This window comes from Cherax quadricarinatus, chromosome 7 (genome assembly GCF_038502225.1).
Source record: "Cherax quadricarinatus isolate ZL_2023a chromosome 7, ASM3850222v1, whole genome shotgun sequence".
NCBI lineage: Eukaryota > Metazoa > Arthropoda > Malacostraca > Decapoda > Parastacidae > Cherax > Cherax quadricarinatus.
In genome coordinates this window covers 66,734,832-66,757,027 of record NC_091298.1, presented here as the reverse complement: position 1 = coordinate 66,757,027, position 22,196 = coordinate 66,734,832, and the positions used below count along the sequence as shown (strand labels likewise).

Sequence of the window (22,196 nt, the reverse complement as noted above, 5' to 3'; positions counted from 1 at the left end):
CAGCATATGCCTGTTTTTCCTTTTGTAAATAAGTATAACATGTACAGTATAGTTGGTTGTTGTGGGTTGTATCCTTAGGATGGGATTGAATGACTGAAGTGAGAATATACCACACTGACTGTCTTGGGTTATTCTGGTTTTTAATATGTTTTAGTTGTTTAAAGTTCCTTGGCTGTAACCTTCTCATTATTATTTCCCCCATAAATCATTATTTGTGATACTGTGTATCTGTTAATGCTCTTTACACTATCAGTTTTTAAATAGCAAAACCTTAAGGTTTACAAATCACAAGTCCTTAGACTGTGTTCAGGTGAGACCCTTGATAACACTGCTTTAGGCTAGTTAAAATGTTTGTACAGCCTGTTGGATCATCAGAAATCTAAAATAATTGTGAAAACTGAAATTTTTTAATCCGTACATTTTGATGGTGTTAAGTTTGATGAATTTAAGACTAGCTATCCTTGACTAAAGAATTGCTCTAATCTCTTAGGTTGAAGGATCAGGGATGTCTTGTTTCATTGTTGATTCTGAAGATTATATTTCATGAATTGCTAACTTCTTAAGGATCATTCAATACAGAATACAACCTCTCCTCACTTAGTGATGTACTCGTTTACCAATGACTCGGACTTACGACGGGCTCTCTGACCAGTATGCATACCTAAATAATGTACATGTATATTAAATCTGATTTCCTTCATTCTTTTTATTACAGTATACAGTACACTGTTGTATAAATATTTAAAAATATACCAGAAATGTTATAAATGGGGCAAAAGTGATACTAAAACAATATCAAGAGATTGTTGACACAAACCAGTTACCATTATAGTATGCTCCTCACTTAGTGATGAATTTGTTTACCGATGTGGTCTTAGGAATTGAACTCAGTCGTTAAGTGAGGAAAGGTTTTACTTGATACCTCATCTCCTAATTACTGCCAACTGTTGTTCATTCAACCTGTTGGTAACCATCTCATAAACCACAGTACGGGTGGGAATTGAACTTGCGGCAAGAGTCTTAAAACTCCAATCCCCACCTGTACCATGGTTTGTTTGCCATTGTGTCAATATGATTTCACGAGTCATAACTACCTCATGTTTGAGATAATTACGATTTTGCTGTAAAAGGTTTACTCTCCAATCTCATCTGCTTTTTCAGATATGCGATCATTTTATAAAGACCTCTTGTACTTACTAAAGAAGGGTGAAATTACACCAGCTCATGAGTTTCGCAGGAGTGGTACAGTAAGTATTGATGTAGCACTGTACATTAGGATAAACCAACAAAGTTAAACTTTTAAATGGTTACATTATCCTTGTCATTTGATTTTTATATTTAAAATGAGAGTATAGTTTTACCAATGCTCTTATATGGGTGTGAAGCATGGGTGATGAATGTTGCAGCGAGGAGAAGGCTGGAGGCAGTGGAGATGTCATGTCTGAGGGCAATGTGTGGTGTGAATATAATGCAGAGAATTCGTAGTTTGGAAGTTAGGAGGAGGTGCGGGATTACCAAAACTGTTGTCCAGAGGGCTGAGGAAGGGTTGTTGAGGTGGTTCGGACATGTAGAGAGAATGGAGCGAAACAGAATGACTTCAAGAGTGTATCAGTCTGTAGTGGAAGGAAGGCGGGGTAGGGGTCGGCCTAGGAAAGGTTGGAGAGAGGGGGTAAAGGAGGTTTTGTGTGCGAGGGGCTTGGACTTCCAGCAGGCATGCATGAGCGTGTTTGATAGGAGTGAATGGAGACAAATGGTTTTTAATACTTGACGTGCTGTTGGAGTGTGAGCAAAGTAACATTTATGAAGGGGTTCAGGGAAACCGGCAGGCCGGACTTGAGTCCTGGAGATGGGAAGTACAGTGCCTGCACTCTGAAGGAGGGGTGTTAATGTTGCAGTTTAAAAACTGTAGTGTAAAGCACCCTTCTGGCAAGACAGTGATGGAGTGAATGATGGTGAAAGTTTTTCTTTTTCGGGCCACCCTGCCTTGGTGGGAATCGGCCAGTGTGATAATAATAAAAATAATAATAATAATATTTAAAATGGTACAATATATAAAAAGTTAGATGTTCATTTAAACTGCTATTGAAGAGGAAGACTGCACAGTCTATAATATTATACATTAAATATTTCTCAACACCTGTGAAAGGCTCCTGTTTTATAGAAGACTAATGTAAAGTTAGAGCTTTACTGTGATGTGTAGACCTTTATTAAGCTCTCCACAGAACAAAATGTTATTACAATAAAATCTTGCTCTGTGCCTGTACCTTTCCTTCAGGACTGTCAGCTTTGCCTTTGTATTCTGTGCATCAGTTTGTCTGTGCATCCTTTAGAAACTGTTAAGTGGTCTGGAAGGGAGCAGGAAGTTTGTCTCCCATTTTCAATTTATACAGTACTGTACACAAATAACCCGCACATAGAAGAGAGAAGCTTACGACGACATTTCGGTCCGACTTGGACCATTTACAAAGTCACACTAACCAGAAGTGGAGCAGGACGGCTATATATAGGCAGGAAAAGGTAGTGGTGATAGTAGTAGTAGTAGTATTTATATATACAGTACTGTATGGTACTTGTATTCTGCAGCCTCTAAATACTGTATTAACACACATTTTCGAATCTATTAGTAATGTATAATGCACCTCTAAATAATTATTTCTCATTACAGAGAAAATCATCATTTTGTGGTGACAGAATAATTGAAAAATCTCCAACAGACACCCATGGGCGAGATTATTATGAAATCAGGGAGTTCATGGTAAGATTATAGATCTAAAATTTTGGTAAAGAAAAAAAACCTGAGTTTTATGAATGACTAAATGAGCTACGTATGTTTATTTTTTAAGTATGAAACAGGTGTTGTTACCCGTTTTATTCTTTTGTCATCAGCACTTTAACCCTTAACCCTTTGACTGTCGCGGCCGTATATATACGTTTTACGAGGTGCCGTGTTTGACGTATATATACAGTGGACCCCCGCATAACGGACGCCTTGCATAGCGGACAATCCGCATAGCGGACGCTTTGATCGCTAAAATTTTGCCGCGCATAGTGGACAAAAACCCGCTCAGCGGCCTTCGTCCGAGACGCGTCCAATGTGCGCCCTCAGCCAGCCTCACATGTGCCGCCTGTGCCATTGTTTACCAGCCAGCCTCCGCGGTAACATTCAAGCATACAATCGGAATATTTCGTATTATTACAGTGTTTTCGGTGCTGTTTCTGGAAAATAAGTGACCATGGGCCCCAAGAAAGCTTCTAGTTCCAACCCTACAGCAATAAGGGTTAGAATTCCTATAGAAATGAAGAAAGAGATCATTGATAAGTATGAAAGTGGAGTGCGTATCACCGACCTGGTCAGGTTGTACAAGAAACCCAAATCAACCATCTCTTCTATTGTGGGCAAGAAAACGGCAATCAAGGAAGCTGTTCTTGCCAAAGGTTTAACTGTGTTTTCGAAACAAAGATCGCAAGTGATGGAAGATGTTGAGAGACTCTTATTGGTGTGGATAAATGAAAAACAGCTAGCAGGAGATAGCGTCTCTCAAGCGATCATATGTGAAAAGGCTAGGAAGTTGCATGAGGATTTAATTAAAAAAAGGCCTGCAACTAGTGATGATGTGAGTGAATTTAAGGCCAGCAAAGGTTGGTTTGAGAGATTTAAGAAGCGTAGTGGCATACATAGTGTGATACGGCATGGTGAGGCTGCCAGTTCGGACCACAAAGCGGCTGAAAAATATGTGCATGAATTCAAGGAGTACATAGAAACTGAAGGACTGAAACCTGAACAAGTGTTTAATTGTGATGAAACAGGCCTGTTCTGGAAGAAAATGCCAAGCAGGACCTACATTACTCAGGAGGAAAAGGCACTCCCAGGACATAAGCCTATGAAAGACAGGCTTACTTTGTTGATGTGTGCCAATGCTAGTGGTGATTGCAAAGTTAAGCCTTTATTAGTGTATCACTCTGAAACTCCCAGAGCGTTCAGGCAAAAGAATGTCCTCAAGGATAATTTGTGTGTGCTGTGGAGGGCAAACAGTAAGGCATGGGTCACTAGGGAATTTTTCTATAACTGGTTACACCATGCATTTGCCCCCAATGTGAAAGATTACCTAACTGAAAAGAAATTAGACCTTAAGTGCCTCCTGGTGTTAGACAATGCCCCTGGTCATCCTACAGACGTGGCAGAGCGACTTTATGGGGACATGAGCTTCATTAAGGTGAAGTTTTTGCCTCCTAATACCACTCCTCTCCTGCAGCCCATGGACCAGCAGGTCATTTCCAACTTCAAGAAACTGTACACAAAAGCTCTGTTTCAAAAGTGCTTTGAAGTGACCACAGACACTCGATTGACTCTAAAAGAGTTTTGGAAGGATCACTTTAATATCCTCAATTGTGTAAACCTTATAGGTAAGGCTTGGGAGGGAGTGACTAAGAGAACCTTGAACTCTGCTTGGAAGAAACTGTGGCCAGAATGTGTAGACAAAAGGGATTTTGAAGGGTTTGAGGCTAACCCTGAGAGGAGTATACCAGTTGAGGAATCAATTGTGGCATTGGGGAAGTCCTTGGGGTTGGAGGTTAGTGGGGAGGATGTGGAAGAGTTGGTGGAGGAGGACAATGAAGAACTAACCACTGATGAGCTGATAGATCAAGTTCAAGAGCAAGAGGCCAGACCTGGGGAAACTGGTTCAAAGGAGGGGAGAGAGAAATTGAAGGAATTGCCTACTTCAAAGATTAAGGAAATGTGTGCAAAATGGCTTGAAGTGCAAACGTTTTTTGATGAAAATCACCCTCACACAGCTATTGCAAGCCATGCTGGTGACTGTTACAATGACAGTGTTGTGAACCACTTTAGACAAATCATAAAGGAACGAGAGGTACAGGCCACTATGGACAGATATGTTGTGCGAAAGAAGTCCAGTGACTCTGAAGCTGGTCCTAGTGGCATTAAAAGAAGGGAAGTAACCCCAGAAAAGGACTTGCCTCCTCAAGTCTTAATGGAAGGGGATTCCCCTTCTAAACACTAACACTCTCTCTCCCCTCCTCCCATCCCATCAATCATCACCAGATCTTCAATAAAAGTAAGTGTCATGTAATTGTGCATGCCTTTTTCAGTTTGTGTGTACTAAAATTAACATTTTTTTGTGGTAAAAAATTTTTTTTTTCATACTTTTGGGTGTCTTGCACGGATTAATTTTTTTTCCATTATTTCTTATGGGGAAAATTCATTCACATAGCGAACATTTCGCATAACAGCCAGCCCTCTTGCACGGATTAAGGTCGCTATGCGGGGGTCCACTGTACTCATAAATTCTAGCGGCTTCAAATCAAGCAGGAGAAAGCTGGTAGGCCCACATGTGAGAGAATGGGTCTGTGTGGTCAGTGTGCACCATATAAAAAAAATCCTGGAGCACGCAGTGCATAATGAGAAAAAAAAAAACTCCGACCGTTTTTTTTAATTAAAATGCCGACTTTGTGGTCTATTTTCGTATAGTATTTATGGTTGTATTCTCGTTTTCTTGGTCTCATTTGATAGAATGGAAAACATATTACAGAAATAGAGGTGTTTTTGATTGATTTTACTATAAAAAGAACCTAGAAATGGAGCTCAAAGTAGGGGAAATGTTTGATTTTTACCAATGTTCAAAAGTAAACAAATGATGCCATTGTCCAATAAATGTCCAACTAGCCATTCTAATATGCAGTCATGAATGGGTTGATGTTATTTATACAGTTATTACAGCATTGCAGTAGTCTGCATAATAGTAAGTCTAATATTTTTTGTTTGAATAAAAATTCAAAATAGAAAGCAAGAGTAATATCAGAGGGGCCTGGAGACGTGACTGATGAACAAAGAAAACGTTATTTTAGAGCCAGGAATGTCTGCATTGTTCATTCTGGACCTTATTTTGAAATTGTCATATTTTTTAGTTTTCGTGAAATTGGCCAAATTGCAAATTTCTGACCACATTATTAGGTAGTTGAAATCAGTAAATGGGCAGTTTCTTGTACTCAATCGATAGAAAAAATGAAGTTCTAAAGAAATATCTATGAGTTTGGGCGACTGGAACAATGAAATTACCCGAAAATAGGGCTCAAAGTGGGCGAAATCGCCGATTTGTAAACAGCGCCGAGGTCGCTAACTTCGCGAGAGCATAATTCCGTCAGTTTTCCATCAAATTTCGTTTTTTTGGTGTCATTACAATCGGGAAAAGATTCTCTATCATTTCATAAGAAAAAATAATTTTTTTTTTTTTTTTTTAAATTTTGCGACACCAGGAGACACCTCAGGATTGGGGGTTGCGACAGTCAAAGGGTTAAATGGTCCAAACATATATATACGTTTTTTCAACATCTGAAAGTATGTAAAAAAATTTAGATCTTTTTTTTTTGTTTTACATGTGAAAACGTGTAAAAAAAACTTTTATCTACATTTGTTTTGTTATATTTGAAAATATGTAAAAAAAAAAGTAGATCTACTTTTGTAGCACTTCGAATTTGAACGTTGATCTGTTTGGACCGTTTAAGGGTTAAATACTGGTTACTTTCTTGCATTATCGATATTATATTGATCATTTATATCTTTTGATCAAAGTATGCCACATTATTTTTGGTCATTACGAATTATATAGTTACAAAATTGTGAAGTTAGGAAAAAGAATATGGACAAGTTAACTTTTGAAAAATTTGTGCTTTAGATGTTGAGAAATTGCTGTACAGTGGTACCTCAGGATACGAATTTTTTTCATTCCAGAAGGCTGTTCGAGTGCCGATACTGAACGAATTTGTTCCCATAAGGAATAATGTAAATCAGATTAAACCGTTTCATACCCCCAGAAATACACTTACAAAAGCACTCATAAAAATGCTTAGATAATTGTTTGAGTTATGAGCTGTTCATATCCTGAAGTACCACTGTATTCATATGATAGTATATAAGGCCACCAAAAATTAAAAGGTTGTAAATTAGAATTTGTGATTTTCAAGCCCTTTATATTTACCATTAGGATGAAAGTGTGACGATTCGCTTTATCTTCGTAACTAAAGTTAACTCCAAACATGTGATTCGAGAACTGGATGCCATTGAAAAAGGTTCACTTTTTATACCACATGTAGTGATTATCAACTCCTGTATCTGGGATATAACAAGGCAAGTGATTAAACAAGTGTACTTGTGTGAAATTTAATAGACTTCAAATTTACAAAACTTACATTTATTGAGTACTAACAATACCCCTTGAGGGAACTTCCTTGATTCCGGTGTGGGGTCTTAATCCAAGGAATTGGCCCTGCCCTCCCCTTGGATCAAACCTGAATTCTTCCCATGCCCCCTGGTGCTGTATGATCCCCTTGGGTTTAGTGCCTCCCAATGAATGTATATAATATACTAACAATATGTTAACAGTAGTTCATTAAATGTGTTCTTGATGTATCTAATATGGATTGGAAAAGAAACTTCAGTAGGTTATGACTACACATTATCACCTGACTTTATATCTCTAGTAGTTGTGTAATAATGTTTACTGTTAACATTGCTTATCAGTTAAGAAAGGCCAGGTTGAATGTGTCAGTTTCATTACCACTGCAGCCTCATTTATGTTAGTTAACAAGTCAGTTGTCCATTTAATTGTTGAAATTAATTTGAGACAGAGCTCCTTATGTGGCTAAATTTTTACCAAACTATTGCCTCCATCCCAATGTCACTTCACATAATTTTGTGTGTACACAGTACCGTAATGGATTGTCCTGGATGTGAACAGAAGTTTGAGGCTTGAAAATGGTCTTGCATAGTTGGTCTTAAAGAATGTCTTTGTATGTTAATTGTAGCTTCATGGAGTGTGTAGGCTCTTGTTTTAGAGGTTTATTACTGAAGCACAATTTCCTGTTGTATTTTTAATCTTGTGGCTTATGTGGGTGGAATATTGTCTAGGCAGAGGATTTGAAATATCAGTTTCCTTCCCCATAATTATGATTATAATAATTGATGAAAGTCCAAGCCCCTCCAGAGTGCAATGGACAAGTGTAGTAGTAGCAGCAGCAACACACACAGCAAGAGGCATTCTTGAGCTTCCCCAGTGCTCTGGCTTAATGCCCAAAGCTGGGGTGTGACCTCCGAAAGGATCCTGTAGTGCTTGCTGCCTTTGCACCTGACATTGTCTGCTGCTATGCAGCTGCTACACCCTTCAAGCCCAGTGTGGGTGGGGTTTGTGGCAGTCCTAGGTGCCTAGCTTCTCCCTTTGAGCCCTGTGGGGACAGGGAATGGGGCTAGGCCTGGAAACAGCTGGTCCCAGAAGACTAGGAGGTACTTGTATCTCCTCCCATGGCAGACGTTGGTCTGAGACACTCCCTCGACAGGGAGCCAAGGCCAGGCCACCTCTTGGAAAAGGCCTAGGCCAGGCGATTATACTGGCGAATCAACAACAGAACAGAACAAGCCCCTCGCCCACTAAACCTCCTTTATCCCCTCCCTCCAACCTTCTTGGGGACGATCCCTACCCCACCTTCCTTCCCCAACAGATTTATATGCTCTTATTATGGAGTAATGTAAAAAAAAATATTTATATAAAAGAACGCTCCATATATAATGTCATTTTCCATGTAACATAGTACCGGGATGGAGCTGAAAGCGAACGCATTTTATTCCTGTCAGTTGGGCAGTGGCCGAGACAGGAGCAGATGAGAGGTGTTTAGTTGAGTACGAGATGGGTGGTGACGGAGGTGAAGTCATCATGTTTGGGCAGTAGTTTGAGTGGGTAATTTTGGTAATTTTTTTAGTGTATACTATAGGTGTTTGTGTTTAAGTGCTCTCACGTTTATTTGTAAAGCCCTAGTATGCAGGGGCCTGTGTTTATGCGAGAGTACTGTATGGTGTTTTGCCTGCTGGTAATTAGTCTACCAGGCAGAAGTGAAGAGGGGGTGTGTATGTCATGGAGCCTCCCTGTTCATAAATGTTCATTTAGTATTTTGTTTAACTCATTAGTAGCAGTGTGCTAGTGAGCTAATGTGAACTGAAGTGTAGTGGTTTTTCTAGTAGTTGTAAGTAAGTTACTATTAATATTAAATTTTTTTTTTTTTTTTTTTTTTTCTCTCAACAAGTCGGCCGTTTCCCACCGAGGCAGGGTGACCCAAAAAAAAAGAAAGAAAATCCCCAAAAAGAAAATACTTTCATCATTCAACACTTTCACCACACTCGCACATTATCACTGTTTTTGCAGAGGTGCTCAGAATACAACAGTCCAGAAGCATACACATATAAAGACACACAACATATCCCTCCAAACTGCCAATATCCCAAACCCCTCTTTTAAAGTGCAGGCATTGTACTTCCCATTTCCAGGACTCAAGTCCGACTATATGAAAATAACCGGTTTCCCTGAATCCCTTCACTAAATATTACCCTGCTCACACTCCAACAGATCGTCAGGTCCCAAGTACCATTCGTCTCCATTCACTCCTATCTAACACGCTCACGCACGCTTGCTGGAAGTCCAAGCCCCTTGCCCACAAAACCTCCTTTACCCCCTCTCTCCAACCCTTTCGAGGACGACCCCTACCCCGCCTTCCTTCCCCTATAGATTTATATACTTTCCATGTCATTCTACTTTGATCCATTCTCTCTAAATGACCAAACCACCTCAACAACCCCTCTTCTGCCCTCTAATACTTTTATTAACTCCACACCTTCTCCTAATTTCCACACTCCGAATTTTCTGCATAATATTTACACCACACATTGCCCTTAAACAGGACATCTCCACTGCCTCCAACCGTCTCCTCGCTGCTGCATTTACCACCCAAGCTTCACACCCATATAAGAGTGTTGGTACTACTATACTTTCATACATTCCCTTCTTTGCCTCCATAGATAACGTTTTTTGACTCCACATATACCTCAACGCACCACTCGCCTTTTTTCCCTCATCAATTCTATGATTAACCTCATCCTTCATAAATCCATCCGCCGACACGTCAACTCCCAAGTATCTGAAAACATTCACTTCTCCCATACTCCTCCTCCCCAATTTGATATCCAATTTTTCTTTATCTAAATCATTTGACACCCTCATCACCTTACTCTTTTCTATGTTCACTTTCAACTTTCTACCTTTACACACATTCCCAAACTCATCCACTAACCTTTGCAATTTTTCTTTAGAATCTCCCATAAGCACAGTATCATCAGCAAAAAGTAACTGTGTCAATTCCCATTTTGAATTTGATTCCCCAAAATTTAATCCCACCCCTCTCCCGAACACCCTAGCATTTACTTCCTTTACAACCCCATCTATAAATATATTAAACAACCATGGTGACATTACACATCCCTGTCTAAGACCTACTTTTACCGGGAAGTAGTCTCCCTCTCTTCTACACACCCTAACCTCAGCCTCACTATCCTCATAAAAACTCTTTACAGCATTTAATAACTTACCACCTATTCCATATACTTGCAACATCTGCCACATTGCTCCTCTATCCACTCTATCATATGCCTTTTCTAAATCCATAAATGCAATAAAAACTTCCCTACCTTTATCTAAATACTGTTCACATATATGCTTCAATGTAAACACTTGATCTACACATCCCCTACCCACTCTGAAATCTCCTTGCTCATCCGCAATCCTACATTCTGTCTTACCTCTAATTCTTTCAATTATAACCCTACCGTACACTTTTCCTGGTATACTCAGTAAGCTTATTCCTCTATAATTTTTACAGTCTCTCTTGTCCCCTTTCCCTTTATATAAAGGGACTATACATGCTCTCCGCCAATCCCTAGGTACCTTTCCCTCTTTCATACATTTATTAAACAAAAGTACCAACCACTCCAACACTATATCCCCCCCTGCTTTTAACATTTCTGTCATGATCCCATCAGTTCCAGCTGCTTTACCCCCTTTCATTTTACGTAATGCCTCGCATACCTCCCCCACACTTACATTCTGCTCTTCTTCACTCCTAAAAGATGGTATACCTCCCTGACCAGTGCATGAAATTACTGCCTCTGTTTCTTCCTTAACATTTAAAAGTTCCTCAAAATATTCTCGCCATCTACCTAATACCTCCATCTCCCCATCTACTAACTCCCCTACTCTGTTTTTAACTGACAAATCCATATTTTCCCTAGGCTTTCTTAACTTGTTTAACTCACTCCAAAATTTTTTCTTATTTTCATTAAAATTTCTTGACAGTGCCTCTCCCACTCTATCATCTGCTCTCCTTTTGCACTCTCTCACCACTCTCTTTACCTTTCTTTTACTCTCCATATACTCTGCTCTTCTTATAACACTTCTGCTTTGTAAAAACCTCTCATAAGCTACCTTTTTCTCTTTTATCACACCCTTTACTTCATCATTCCACCAGTCACTCCTCTGTCCTCCTGCCCCCACCCTCCTATAACCACAAACTTCTGCCCCACATTCTAATACTGCATTTTTAAAACTATTCCAACCCTCTTCACCCCCCCCCACTACTCATCTTTGCACTAGCCCACCTTTCTGCCAATAGTCGCTTATATCTTGCCCGAACTTCCTCCTCCCTTAGTTTATACACTTTCACCTCCCTCTTACTTATTGTTGCCACCTTCCTCTTTTCCCATCTACCTCTTACTCTAACTGTAGCTACAACTAAATGATGATCTGATATATCAGTTGCCCCTCTATAAACATGTACATCCTGGAGCCTACCCATCAACCTTTTATCCACCAATACATAATCTAACAAACTACTTTCATTACGTGCTACATCATACCTTGTATATTTATTTATCCTCTTTTTCATAAAATATGTGTTACTTATTACCAAATTTCTTTCTACACATAGCTCAATTAAAGGCTCCCCATTTACATTTACCCCTGGCACCCCAAGATAAGATAAGATTTCGATCGGATTTTTAACCCCGGAGGGTTAGCCACCCAGGATTACCCAAGAAAGTCAGTGCGTCATCGAGGACTGTCTAACTTATTTCCATTGGGGTCCTTAATCTTGTCCCCCAGGATGCGACTCACACCAGTCGACTAACACCCAGGTACCTATTTGCTGCTAGGTGAACAGGACAACAGGTGTAAGGAAACGTGTCGAAATGTTTCCACCCGCCGGGAATCGAACCCGGGCTCTCCGTGTGTGAAGCGGGAGCTTTAGCCACCGGGTCACCTACTACTCCCTCCATAACATTTTTACCCACTTTAGCATTGAAATCCCCAACCACCATTACTCTCACACTTGATTCAAAACTCCCCACGCATTCACTCAACATTTCCCAGAATCTCTCTCTCTCCTCTACACTTCTCTCTTCTCCAGGTGCATACATGCTTACTATAACCCACTTTTCACATCCAATCTTTATTTTACTCCACATAATCCTTGAATTTATGCATTTGTAGTCCCTCTTTTCCTGCCATAGCTTATCCTTCAACATTATTGCTACTCCTTCTTTAGCTCTAACTCTATTTGAAACCCCTGACCTAATCCCATTTATTCCTCTCCATTGAAACTCTCCCACCCCCTTCAGCTTTGTTTCACTTAAAGCCAGGACATCCAGTTTCTTCTCATTCATAACATCTACAATCATCTCTTTCTTATCATTTGCACAACATCCATGCACATTCAGACTTCCCACTTTGACAATTTTCTTCTTCTTATTCTTTTTAGTAATCTTTACAGGAAAAGGGGTTACTAGCCCATTGTTCCCGGCATTTTAGTTGACTTTTACAACACGCATGGCTTACAGAGGAAAGATTCTTATTCCACTTCCCCATGGATATAAAAGGAAAAGTAATAAGACCAAGAACTATTAAGATAAAATCCAAGAAAACTCAGATGAGTGTGTATAAATAAACGTGTACATGTATGTGTAGTGTGACCTAAGTGTAAGTAGAAGTAGCAAGACATACCTGTAATCTTTCATATTTATGAGACAGACAAAAGACACCAGCAATCCTACCATCATGTAAAACAATTACAGGCTTTTGTTTTACACTCACTTGGCAGGACGGTAGTACCTCCCTGGGTGGCTGCTGTCTACCAACCTACTACATACATATGTATATATACATGTATATATATATTTATATATATATATATATATATATATATATATATATATATATATATATATATATACATATATATATATATATATATAAATATACATATACATATATATATATATATATATATATATATATATATATATATATATATATATATATATATATATATATATATATATATATATATATATATATATATATATATATATATATATATATATATATATATTTTTTTTTTTCTTCCAGCAAGTCGGCCGTCTCCCACCGAGGCAGGGTGACCCAAAAAAAAAAGAAAGAAAATCCCCAAAAAGAAAATACTTTCATCATCATTCAACACTTTCACCACACTCGCACATTATCACTGTTTTTGCAGAGGTGCTCAGAATCCAACAGTCTAGACTTGTTGAAAAAACAAAAAAAAAAAAAAAAAAATATATATATATATATAGATATACATATATAATATATATATATATATATATATATATATATATATATATAAAATTATTATTATCACACTGGCCCAGTCCCACCAAGGCAGGGTGGCCCGAAAAAGAAAAACTTTCACCATCATTCACTCCATCACTGTCTTGCCAGAAGGGTGCTTTACACTACAGTTTTTAAACTGCAACATTAACACCCCTCCTTCAGAGTGCAGGCACTGTACTTCCCATCTCCAGAACTCAAGTCCGGCCTGCCGGTTTCCCTGAATCCCTTCATAAATGTTACTTTGCTCACACTCCAACAGCACGTCAAGTATTAAAAACCATTTGTCTCCATTCACTCCTATCAAACACGCTCATGCATGCCTGCTGGAAGTCCAAGCCCCTCGCACACAAAACCTCCTTTACCCCCTCCCTCCAACCCTTCCTAGGCCGACCCCTACCCCGCCTTCCTTCCACTACAGACTGATACACTCTTGAAGTCATTCTGTTTCGCTCCATTCTCTCTACATGTCCGAACCACCTCAACAACCCTTCCTCAGCCCTCTGGACAACAGTTTTGGTAATCCCGCACCTCTTCCTAACTTCCAAACTACGAATTCTCTGCATTATATTCACACCACACATTGCCCTCAGACATGACATCTCCACTGCCTCCAGCCTTCTCCTCGCTGCAACATTCATCACCCACGCTTCACACCCATATAAGAGCGTTGGTAAAACTATACTCTCATACATTCCCCTCTTTGCCTCTAAGGACAAAGTTCTTTGTCTCCACAGACTCCTAAGTGCACCACTCACTCTTTTTCCCTCATCAATTCTATGATTCACCTCATCTTTCATAGACCCATCCGCTGACACGTCCACTCCCAAATATCTGAATACGTTCACCTCCTCCATACTCTCTCCCTCCAATCTGATATTCAATCTTTCATCACCTAATCTTTTTGTTATCCTCATAACCTTACTCTTTCCTGTATTCACCTTTAATTTTCTTCTTTTGCACACCCTACCAAATTCATCCACCAATCTCTGCAGCTTCTCTTCAGAATCTCCCAAAAGCACAGTGTCATCAGCAAAGAGCAGCTGTGACAACTCCCACTTTGTGTGTGATTCTTTATCTTTTAACTCCACGCCTCTTGCCAAGACCCTCGCATTTACTTCTCTTACAACCCCATCTATAAATATATTAAACAACCACGGTGACATCACACATCCTTGTCTAAGGCCTACTTTTACTGGGAAAAAATTTCCCTCTTTCCTACATACTCTAACTTGAGCCTCACTATCCTCGTAAAAACTCTTCACTGCTTTCAGTAACCTACCTCCTACACCATACACTTGCAACATCTGCCACATTGCCCCCCTATCCACCCTGTCATACGCCTTTTCCAAATCCATAAATGCCACAAAGACCTCTTTAGCCTTATCTAAATACTGTTCACTTATGTTTCACTGTAAACACCTGGTCCACACACCCCCTACCTTTCCTAAAGCCTCCTTGTTCATCTGCTATCCTATTCTCCGTCTTACTCTTAATTCTTTCAATTATAACTCTACCATACACTTTACCAGGTACACTCAACAGACTTATCCCCCTATAATTTTTGCACTCTCTTTTATCCCCTTTGCCTTTATACAAAGGAACTATGCATGCTCTCTGCCAATCACTAGGTACCTTACCCTCTTCCATACATTTATTAAATAATTGCACCAACCACTCCAAAACTATATCCCCACCTGCTTTTAACATTTCTATCTTTATCCCATCAATCCCGGCTGCCTTACCCCCTTTCATTTTACCTACTGCCTCACGAACTTCCCCCACACTCACAACTGGCTCTTCCTCACTCCTACAAGATGTTATTCCTCCTTGCCCTATACACGAAATCACAGCTTCCCTATCTTCATCAACATTTAACAATTCCTCAAAATATTCCCTCCATCTTCCCAATACCTCTAACTCTCCATTTAATAACTCTCCTCTCCTATTTTTAACTGACAAATCCATTTGTTCTCTAGGCTTTCTTAACTTGTTAATCTCACTCCAAAACTTTTTCTTATTTTCAACAAAATTTGTTGATAACATCTCACCCACTCTCTCATTTGCTCTCTTTTTACATTGCTTCACCACTCTCTTAACCTCTCTCTTTTTCTCCATATACTCTTCCCTCCTTGCATCACTTCTACTTTGTAAAAACTTCTCATATGCTAACTTTTTCTCCCTTACTACTCTCTTTACATCATCATTCCACCAATCGCTCCTCTTCCCTTCTGCACCCACTTTCCTGTAACCACAAACTTCTGCTGAACACTCTAACACTACATTTTTAAACCTACCCCATACCCCGTTGCCTATGTTCTCATTAGCCCATCTATCCTCCAATAACTGTTTATATCTTACCCTAACTGCCTCCTCTTTTAGTTTATAAACCTTCACCTCTCTCTTCCCTGATGCTTCTATTCTCCTTGTATCCCATCTACCTTTTACTCTCAGTGTAGCTACAACTAGAAAGTGATCTGATATATCTGTGGCCCCTCTATAAACATGTACATCCTGAAGTCTACTCAACAGTCTTTTATCTACCAATACATAATCCAACAAACTACTGTCATTTCGCCCTACATCATATCGTGTATACTTATTTATCCTCTTTTTCTTAAAATATGTATTACCTATAACTAAACCCCTTTCTATACAAAGTTCAATCAAAGGGCTCCCATTATCATTTACACCTGGCACCCCAAACTTACCTACCACACCCTCTCTAAAAGTTTCTCCTACTTTAGCATTCAGGTCCCCTACCACAATTACTCTCTCACTTGGTTCAAAGGCTCCTATACATTCACTTAACATCTCCCAAAATCTCTCTCTCTCCTCTGCATTCCTCTCTTCTCCAGGTGCATACACGCTTATTATGACCCACTTCTCGCATCCAACCTTTACTTTAATCCACATAATTCTTGAATTTACACATTCATATTCTCTTTTCTCCTTCCATAACTGATCATTTAACATTACTGCTACCCCTTCCTTTGCTCTAACTCTCTCAGATATATATATATACATACACGTATATATATATACATACACGTATATATATATATATATATATACACATATATATATATACACGTGTATATATATACACGTGTATATATATACACGTGTATATATATATACACGTGTATATATATATATATCTCCACTGCCAAAGGTTTGCTCTGTATTTCAGCATAATTTTATAACCCCTAGTCAGCAGGGTAAGCAGCCTTTAGGAGCCAGAACCATTTTATTTAAGTTACGACATCAAAGTCGTAACAGCTCTCCAAGTCATTCTACTTTGTTCCATTCTCTCTAAATGACCAAACCTCCTCAACAGCCTCTCTTCAGTCCTGTCACTAATACTTTTAGTAACTCCACACCTTCCCATTTAAATAGGGATTTTATTACGTATTAGAGTTAGCCTTTAAATGCAACAGTGACTATGATTGTAATGTTTTCCTGTTGTTTACTTAGTGATTTAATATGCATGATAAAGGTAGAATTAATTAACAGAAGCATTAAAATTTAGTTTTTATGATAGAGGTTTATCATTAAACACTTAACAATTAGCAGCATATTGTTGACTTGCAGATGGGGCGCCATGCAAGAAGACACCTATAAGAAAGAAATGGTGGATGTGATTCACCATATACGCTGTCTCTTTCCTGATGATACCTTAATCATGTGGACCACAACATTGCCAGTCTCAACAGAAAAAGTCAAGGGAGGAGTCTTCATAAAACAGGTAAGATTCCATTGTTTTGTCAGATCACTTATTAAGTATCTTAATATTTTGGGCCATGTCTTGTAAGTAGTTTTAAGTTTAACGTTGATGTGAAGTTTCCTCGAGAGTTTCACGTACCTTGCATTAGGTTTTTTGGCAAATTAATATTTTTCTGTAGCTCTAGTAACACTTCAGTGTAATTTTTATATCTTAAGGTATAATATTTTTTAGAGCTTCAAGAAATTGAAGAACACATAATACAGTGATTTTAATTGTTTAATATATGGTAGAGGTAAGTTTGTTTATATTATTAAATAAGATTGGTATAACAACATTGTACTGCGCGCATAACGGAGATAAAACACCTCAATTACTGGGAGCGCTTGAGGTTCCTGAACCTGTATTCCCTGGAACACAGGCGGGAGAGATACATGATTATATACACCTGGAAAATCCTAGAGGGACTAGTACCGAACTTGCACATGAAAATCACTCTCTACGAAAGCAAAAGACTTGGCAGACGATGCAACATACCCCCAATGAAAAGCAGGGGTGTCACTAGCATGTTAAGAGACCATACAATAAGTGTCAGGGGCCCGAGACTGTTCAACTGCCTCCCAGCATACATAAGGGGGATTACCAACAGACCCCTGGCAGTCTTCAAGCTGGCACTGGACAAGCACCTAAAGTCAGTTCCTGACCAGCCAGGCTGTGACTCGTACATTGGTTTGCGTGCAGCCAGCAGTAACAGCCTGGTTGATCAGGCTCTGATCCACCAGGAGGCCTGGTCACAGACTGGGCCGCGGGGGCGTTGACCCCCGGAACTCTCTCCAGGTAAACTCCAGGTTATCTATTTTTCTATTAGCTATGTGCATGTTGGGAGTAAAAAGTCGGCTATGTTTACCTGTTAGGGCAGGCAGGGATAATATAATCTCGCGAGGTATAGAATACCGAACTAAGACTAGGGATACCTCCCTTGACTGCCCCAATGCAGTTCATCTATAACTAGAGGAAGTCAAAGTACTGTGGAGCAATTCACAACTTTCATGTAATTTAGAGAAATCTTTAGATGACATTTTGGTCTCTCCTGGACCTGATAATGGTTCAAGATGAACTGAAGAATCTAAAGTCTTTAAATTTTATCTGAGTTATGAATCATATGTAGTTCAAAATGTTTTAGACTGCTGTTCCTCCAGCGCCGTCCTGCACAATTACATATTTTTCTACTTTGTATTGTTTATCTTAGTACTTTGTTATTGCAGCTGGAGTTCATGAAGCACAGTATGCGCTTCATGATCATGGAAGCAAATAAATTTGCTCAGCAGCTCTGCATTGCATTTGAAATAGATCTCCTCGACCTGCACTACCACATGCGCTTTCAGCTTCACAGGTACTGCAACTGTATTTTATTTTATATGTTGATGCTTTAATAGGAAATTAAATGTAAATTAGTATATAACTTAAGAGAAAGTATAGACTGTACTATATACTACTGTCAGCCATATGAAAATGTAAATGACATTGGAACAAACAATTTACTTAACCTCGGTCGGAGACGACCGACTTGTTGAAAAAAAAAATAAAGTATGCATATTGATGAAACAATTGGAAACCTGCCAATGAGATTTATTTTCATAAAATATCAAGCTCTTAAGAAATTATTATTGTCAACCAACACTTAACTTGTATATTATAGTTTCCTTAATAAAATTGTGTTTTTAAAATTCCACAAATATGATGTGTAGTGTAGCAGTTTAGGACAGTCGTCACCTGTGGTCGGCAGGAGCTGTGGGTCACCGACAGTCGCTGATGGATTCAGTAGAATAAGTTATGATGCACTGAGAGCAGTGAGGTATAGGGAAGTGTAATAACAGCATGGCTTGATGCACAAAAGCAGTCTGCTAAACTACTAGTGAATTTAAGGTTGAGGTAAACTTCCACCTAGATAGTAGGTTGGTAGAGAGCTACCGCCCAGGGAGGTACTACCGTCCTGCCAAGTGAGTGTAAAATGAAAGCCTGTAATTGTTTTACACAATGGTAGGATTGCTGGTGTCTTTTTTTTTCTGTCTCATACACATGCAAGATTTCAGGTATGTCTTGCTACTTCTACTTACACTTAGGTCACAATACACATACATGTACAAGCATATATATACACACCTCTCTGGGTTTTCTTCTATTTTCTTTCTAGTTCTTGTTCTTGTTTATTTCCTCTTACCTCCATGGGGAAGTGGAGCAGAATTCTTCCTCCGTAAGCCATGTGTGTTGTAAGAGGCAACTAAAATGCCAGGAGCAAGGGGCTAGTAACCCCTTCTCCTGTATATATTACTAAATGTAAAAGGAGAAACTTTTGTTTTTCTTTATGGGCCACCCCACCTCGGTGGGATACGGCCTGTGTGTTGAAAGAAGAAAAGGTAAACTTCCAGTTGTTCAGGTTTTTAAAGGATTGACAGAAAAGTCTGGTCATTATTTAGTGGTAGAGTAGGAGTAGGAGGGAAACTAGAGAGATTGGTATCAGGAAGTTTGAAAAGGAGTGGCTTGACCATTCAGCAGGCATATGAGTATGTTGGATCAAAGTATATGCTCATGTTTTTTTTTTATTTTTGGAGTTGACAGTCTTTTGAGTAATGTGTTTACATCATGTGATATTGGAAGATGATGCTGTTCATTGGGTCACCATTGAGTTATAAGAAGTTTTCTCTTCTGGAAAGACATAGGGAGCAAATAATGGTGAATGGATTTTTATTTTTTGTTACCTTTCTATGGAAAATGGCCCTTGTGATAAAAGCAACTTGACTATTGCAGGAGAACAAATGATGGTTTGCACTGGGAGCCCGTAGCAATAAGGCACATGACTAACACAATTCTGACACACATTGGTGAGTAACTGATCAACTTTTAACCTTAAACTAGTTTCCAACGTACTAGTATGCACAATTTTTTATACCTTCAAATCTTCCACTTGCCAATATTTTTGACCTCAGCACAACTCTTTGGGTCTTTTAGAATCTCTTCATATATTTGAAAAAATCTAGGAGAGTCCACATTGCATCACGATTAACTACACAGGTGATGACTGTGTACAATGTGTGCGTGTGTGCACACATGAACAAGTGATGAATATGTCTGATGTACTAGTGTGTGTGAATATCATAATAATAATAATGATGCAATATGCATTATATTAACCCTTTCACTGTTGGTGACGTATAGATAAAGCTTACACGCCAGTGTCAGTGACGTATTAATACGCAAAGTTCTAGCGGCTTCAAATCTAGCAGGAGAAAGCTGGTAGACATACATGTGAGAGAATGGGTCTGCGTGGTCAGTGTGCACAGTATAAAGAAAATCAGAGAGGCTGCAGTGCATTGTGGGAGTGCTAATTCAGTAAGCCTTGTTCACCCATGCCTAGCAGTAAGGAAAACCTCACTCCCCAGCGAATTGGGTGACTTCTCCAGCATGGTTGGTGGGGAAGGCAAGTGACTTGTGTATTTCCATGTGGGTGGTGGGGAAGACAGCATGGTTGGTGGGGAAGACAGCATGGTTGGTGGGGAAGGCAGCATGGTTGGTGGGGAAGGCAGCATGGTTGGTGGGGAAGGCAGCATGGTTGGTGGGGAAGGCAGCATGGTTGGTGGGGAAGGCAGCATGGTTGGTGGGGAAGGCAGCATGGTTGGTGGGGAAGGCAGCATGGTTGGTGGGGAAGGCAGTGTGGGTTTGTGTTAACATAGCAGCATATGTGTACATTATCTAGGTTAACCCCAAAAAAGTCAGCCAAAGTGACTTATTTCCATGTGGGTGGTGGGGAAGACAGCATGGTTGGTGGGGAAGACAGCATGGTTGGTGGGGAAGACAGCATGGGTGGTGGGGAAGACAGCATGGGTGGTGGGGAAGACAACATGGGTGATGGGGAAGACAGCATGGGTGGTGGGGAAGACAACATGGGTGATGGGGAAGACAACATGGGTGATGGGGAAGACAGCATGGGTGGTGGGGAAGACAGCGTAGGTTTGTGTAAATATGTTTTGTAACCAATATAATGATGACAATATTTGTGTGGTTATTGTGCTGCATACAACTAGTGGATATATATGCATTATATTGGTCTCACAGGCCACAAAAGTTACTTGAAAAATAAATATTAGAAAAGAAAAAACAGAATAAAAGTAAAAATAATATTACCAAGTGAGAGGCAGTCGCTGATGTTGCTGTAAGCGGTTCACTTTGTCAACTTCACGCCTTTATATCTCGACAAGTACCGAGTACAGAAAAATATTTTGGTAACAATTTTTTTTTTTTTTTTTTTAATATTTTTCGACACTGAGATTATTATTATAATCAAAAAGAAGCGCTAAGCCACAAGGACTATACAGCGCTGCAGGGCAGGAAGGAAGCGAGGGCATCAGGTGGCAAATGGGAGATGGATGAGTAATAGGTTACGGATAACAGCGGAGCAGCGGATGGTGAAAGGGTAAAGGACAGCAAGAGACTGAGCTAGAAAGGGCTGAGGGGAGTGCGAAAAGTATCATCAGAGTTTGTGGAGTAAATCAGTCGTTGTCAAGAAGTCAATGAGAGAGTCAGGATTAAAGGAGGGTCCATCAGCAAGAAGGGAAGGTAAAGAGAGAGTAGTAGAACGAAGACGACGTTGGAGGTAAATTCTGCGTGCTCGTTGATAGAGAGGGCAGTCTAACAGAATGTGGCTAATCGATACTGGAACTTGACACTGCTCACAGAGAGGAACAGGGTGCCTCTCCATGAGATACCCATGAGTAAGACGAGTGTGGCCAATGCGAAGGCGGGAGAGAGTGGTCTCCCAACCTCGGCACTGATGACAAGAAGACGGCCAGTAACCTATGCTCGGTTTAATAGAATGAAGTTTGTTACCGAGCAGAGTTGACCAACGTTGTTGCCAACGGGTGCGAAGGTGGGTAGCTATT

The 22,196-nt window shown here is 39.7% G+C and overlaps 1 protein-coding gene across 2 annotated transcripts in view; it reads left to right on the top strand.

Annotated features, from left to right (window-relative positions):
- The window catches only part of LOC128686983 (uncharacterized), a 34,834-nt gene that overhangs the window by 5,853 nt on the left and 6,785 nt on the right, over positions 1-22,196 (top strand). For both annotated transcript variants that reach the window (XM_070082661.1, XM_053774325.2), the window contains exons 3-8: positions 1,162-1,247; positions 2,666-2,755; positions 7,002-7,144; positions 17,130-17,283; positions 18,525-18,652; positions 20,068-20,141. In XM_070082661.1, the coding sequence (XP_069938762.1) occupies positions 1,162-1,247; positions 2,666-2,755; positions 7,002-7,144; positions 17,130-17,283; positions 18,525-18,652; positions 20,068-20,141 (675 nt within the window). The remainder of the gene's footprint in view (positions 1-1,161; positions 1,248-2,665; positions 2,756-7,001; positions 7,145-17,129; positions 17,284-18,524; positions 18,653-20,067; positions 20,142-22,196) is intronic.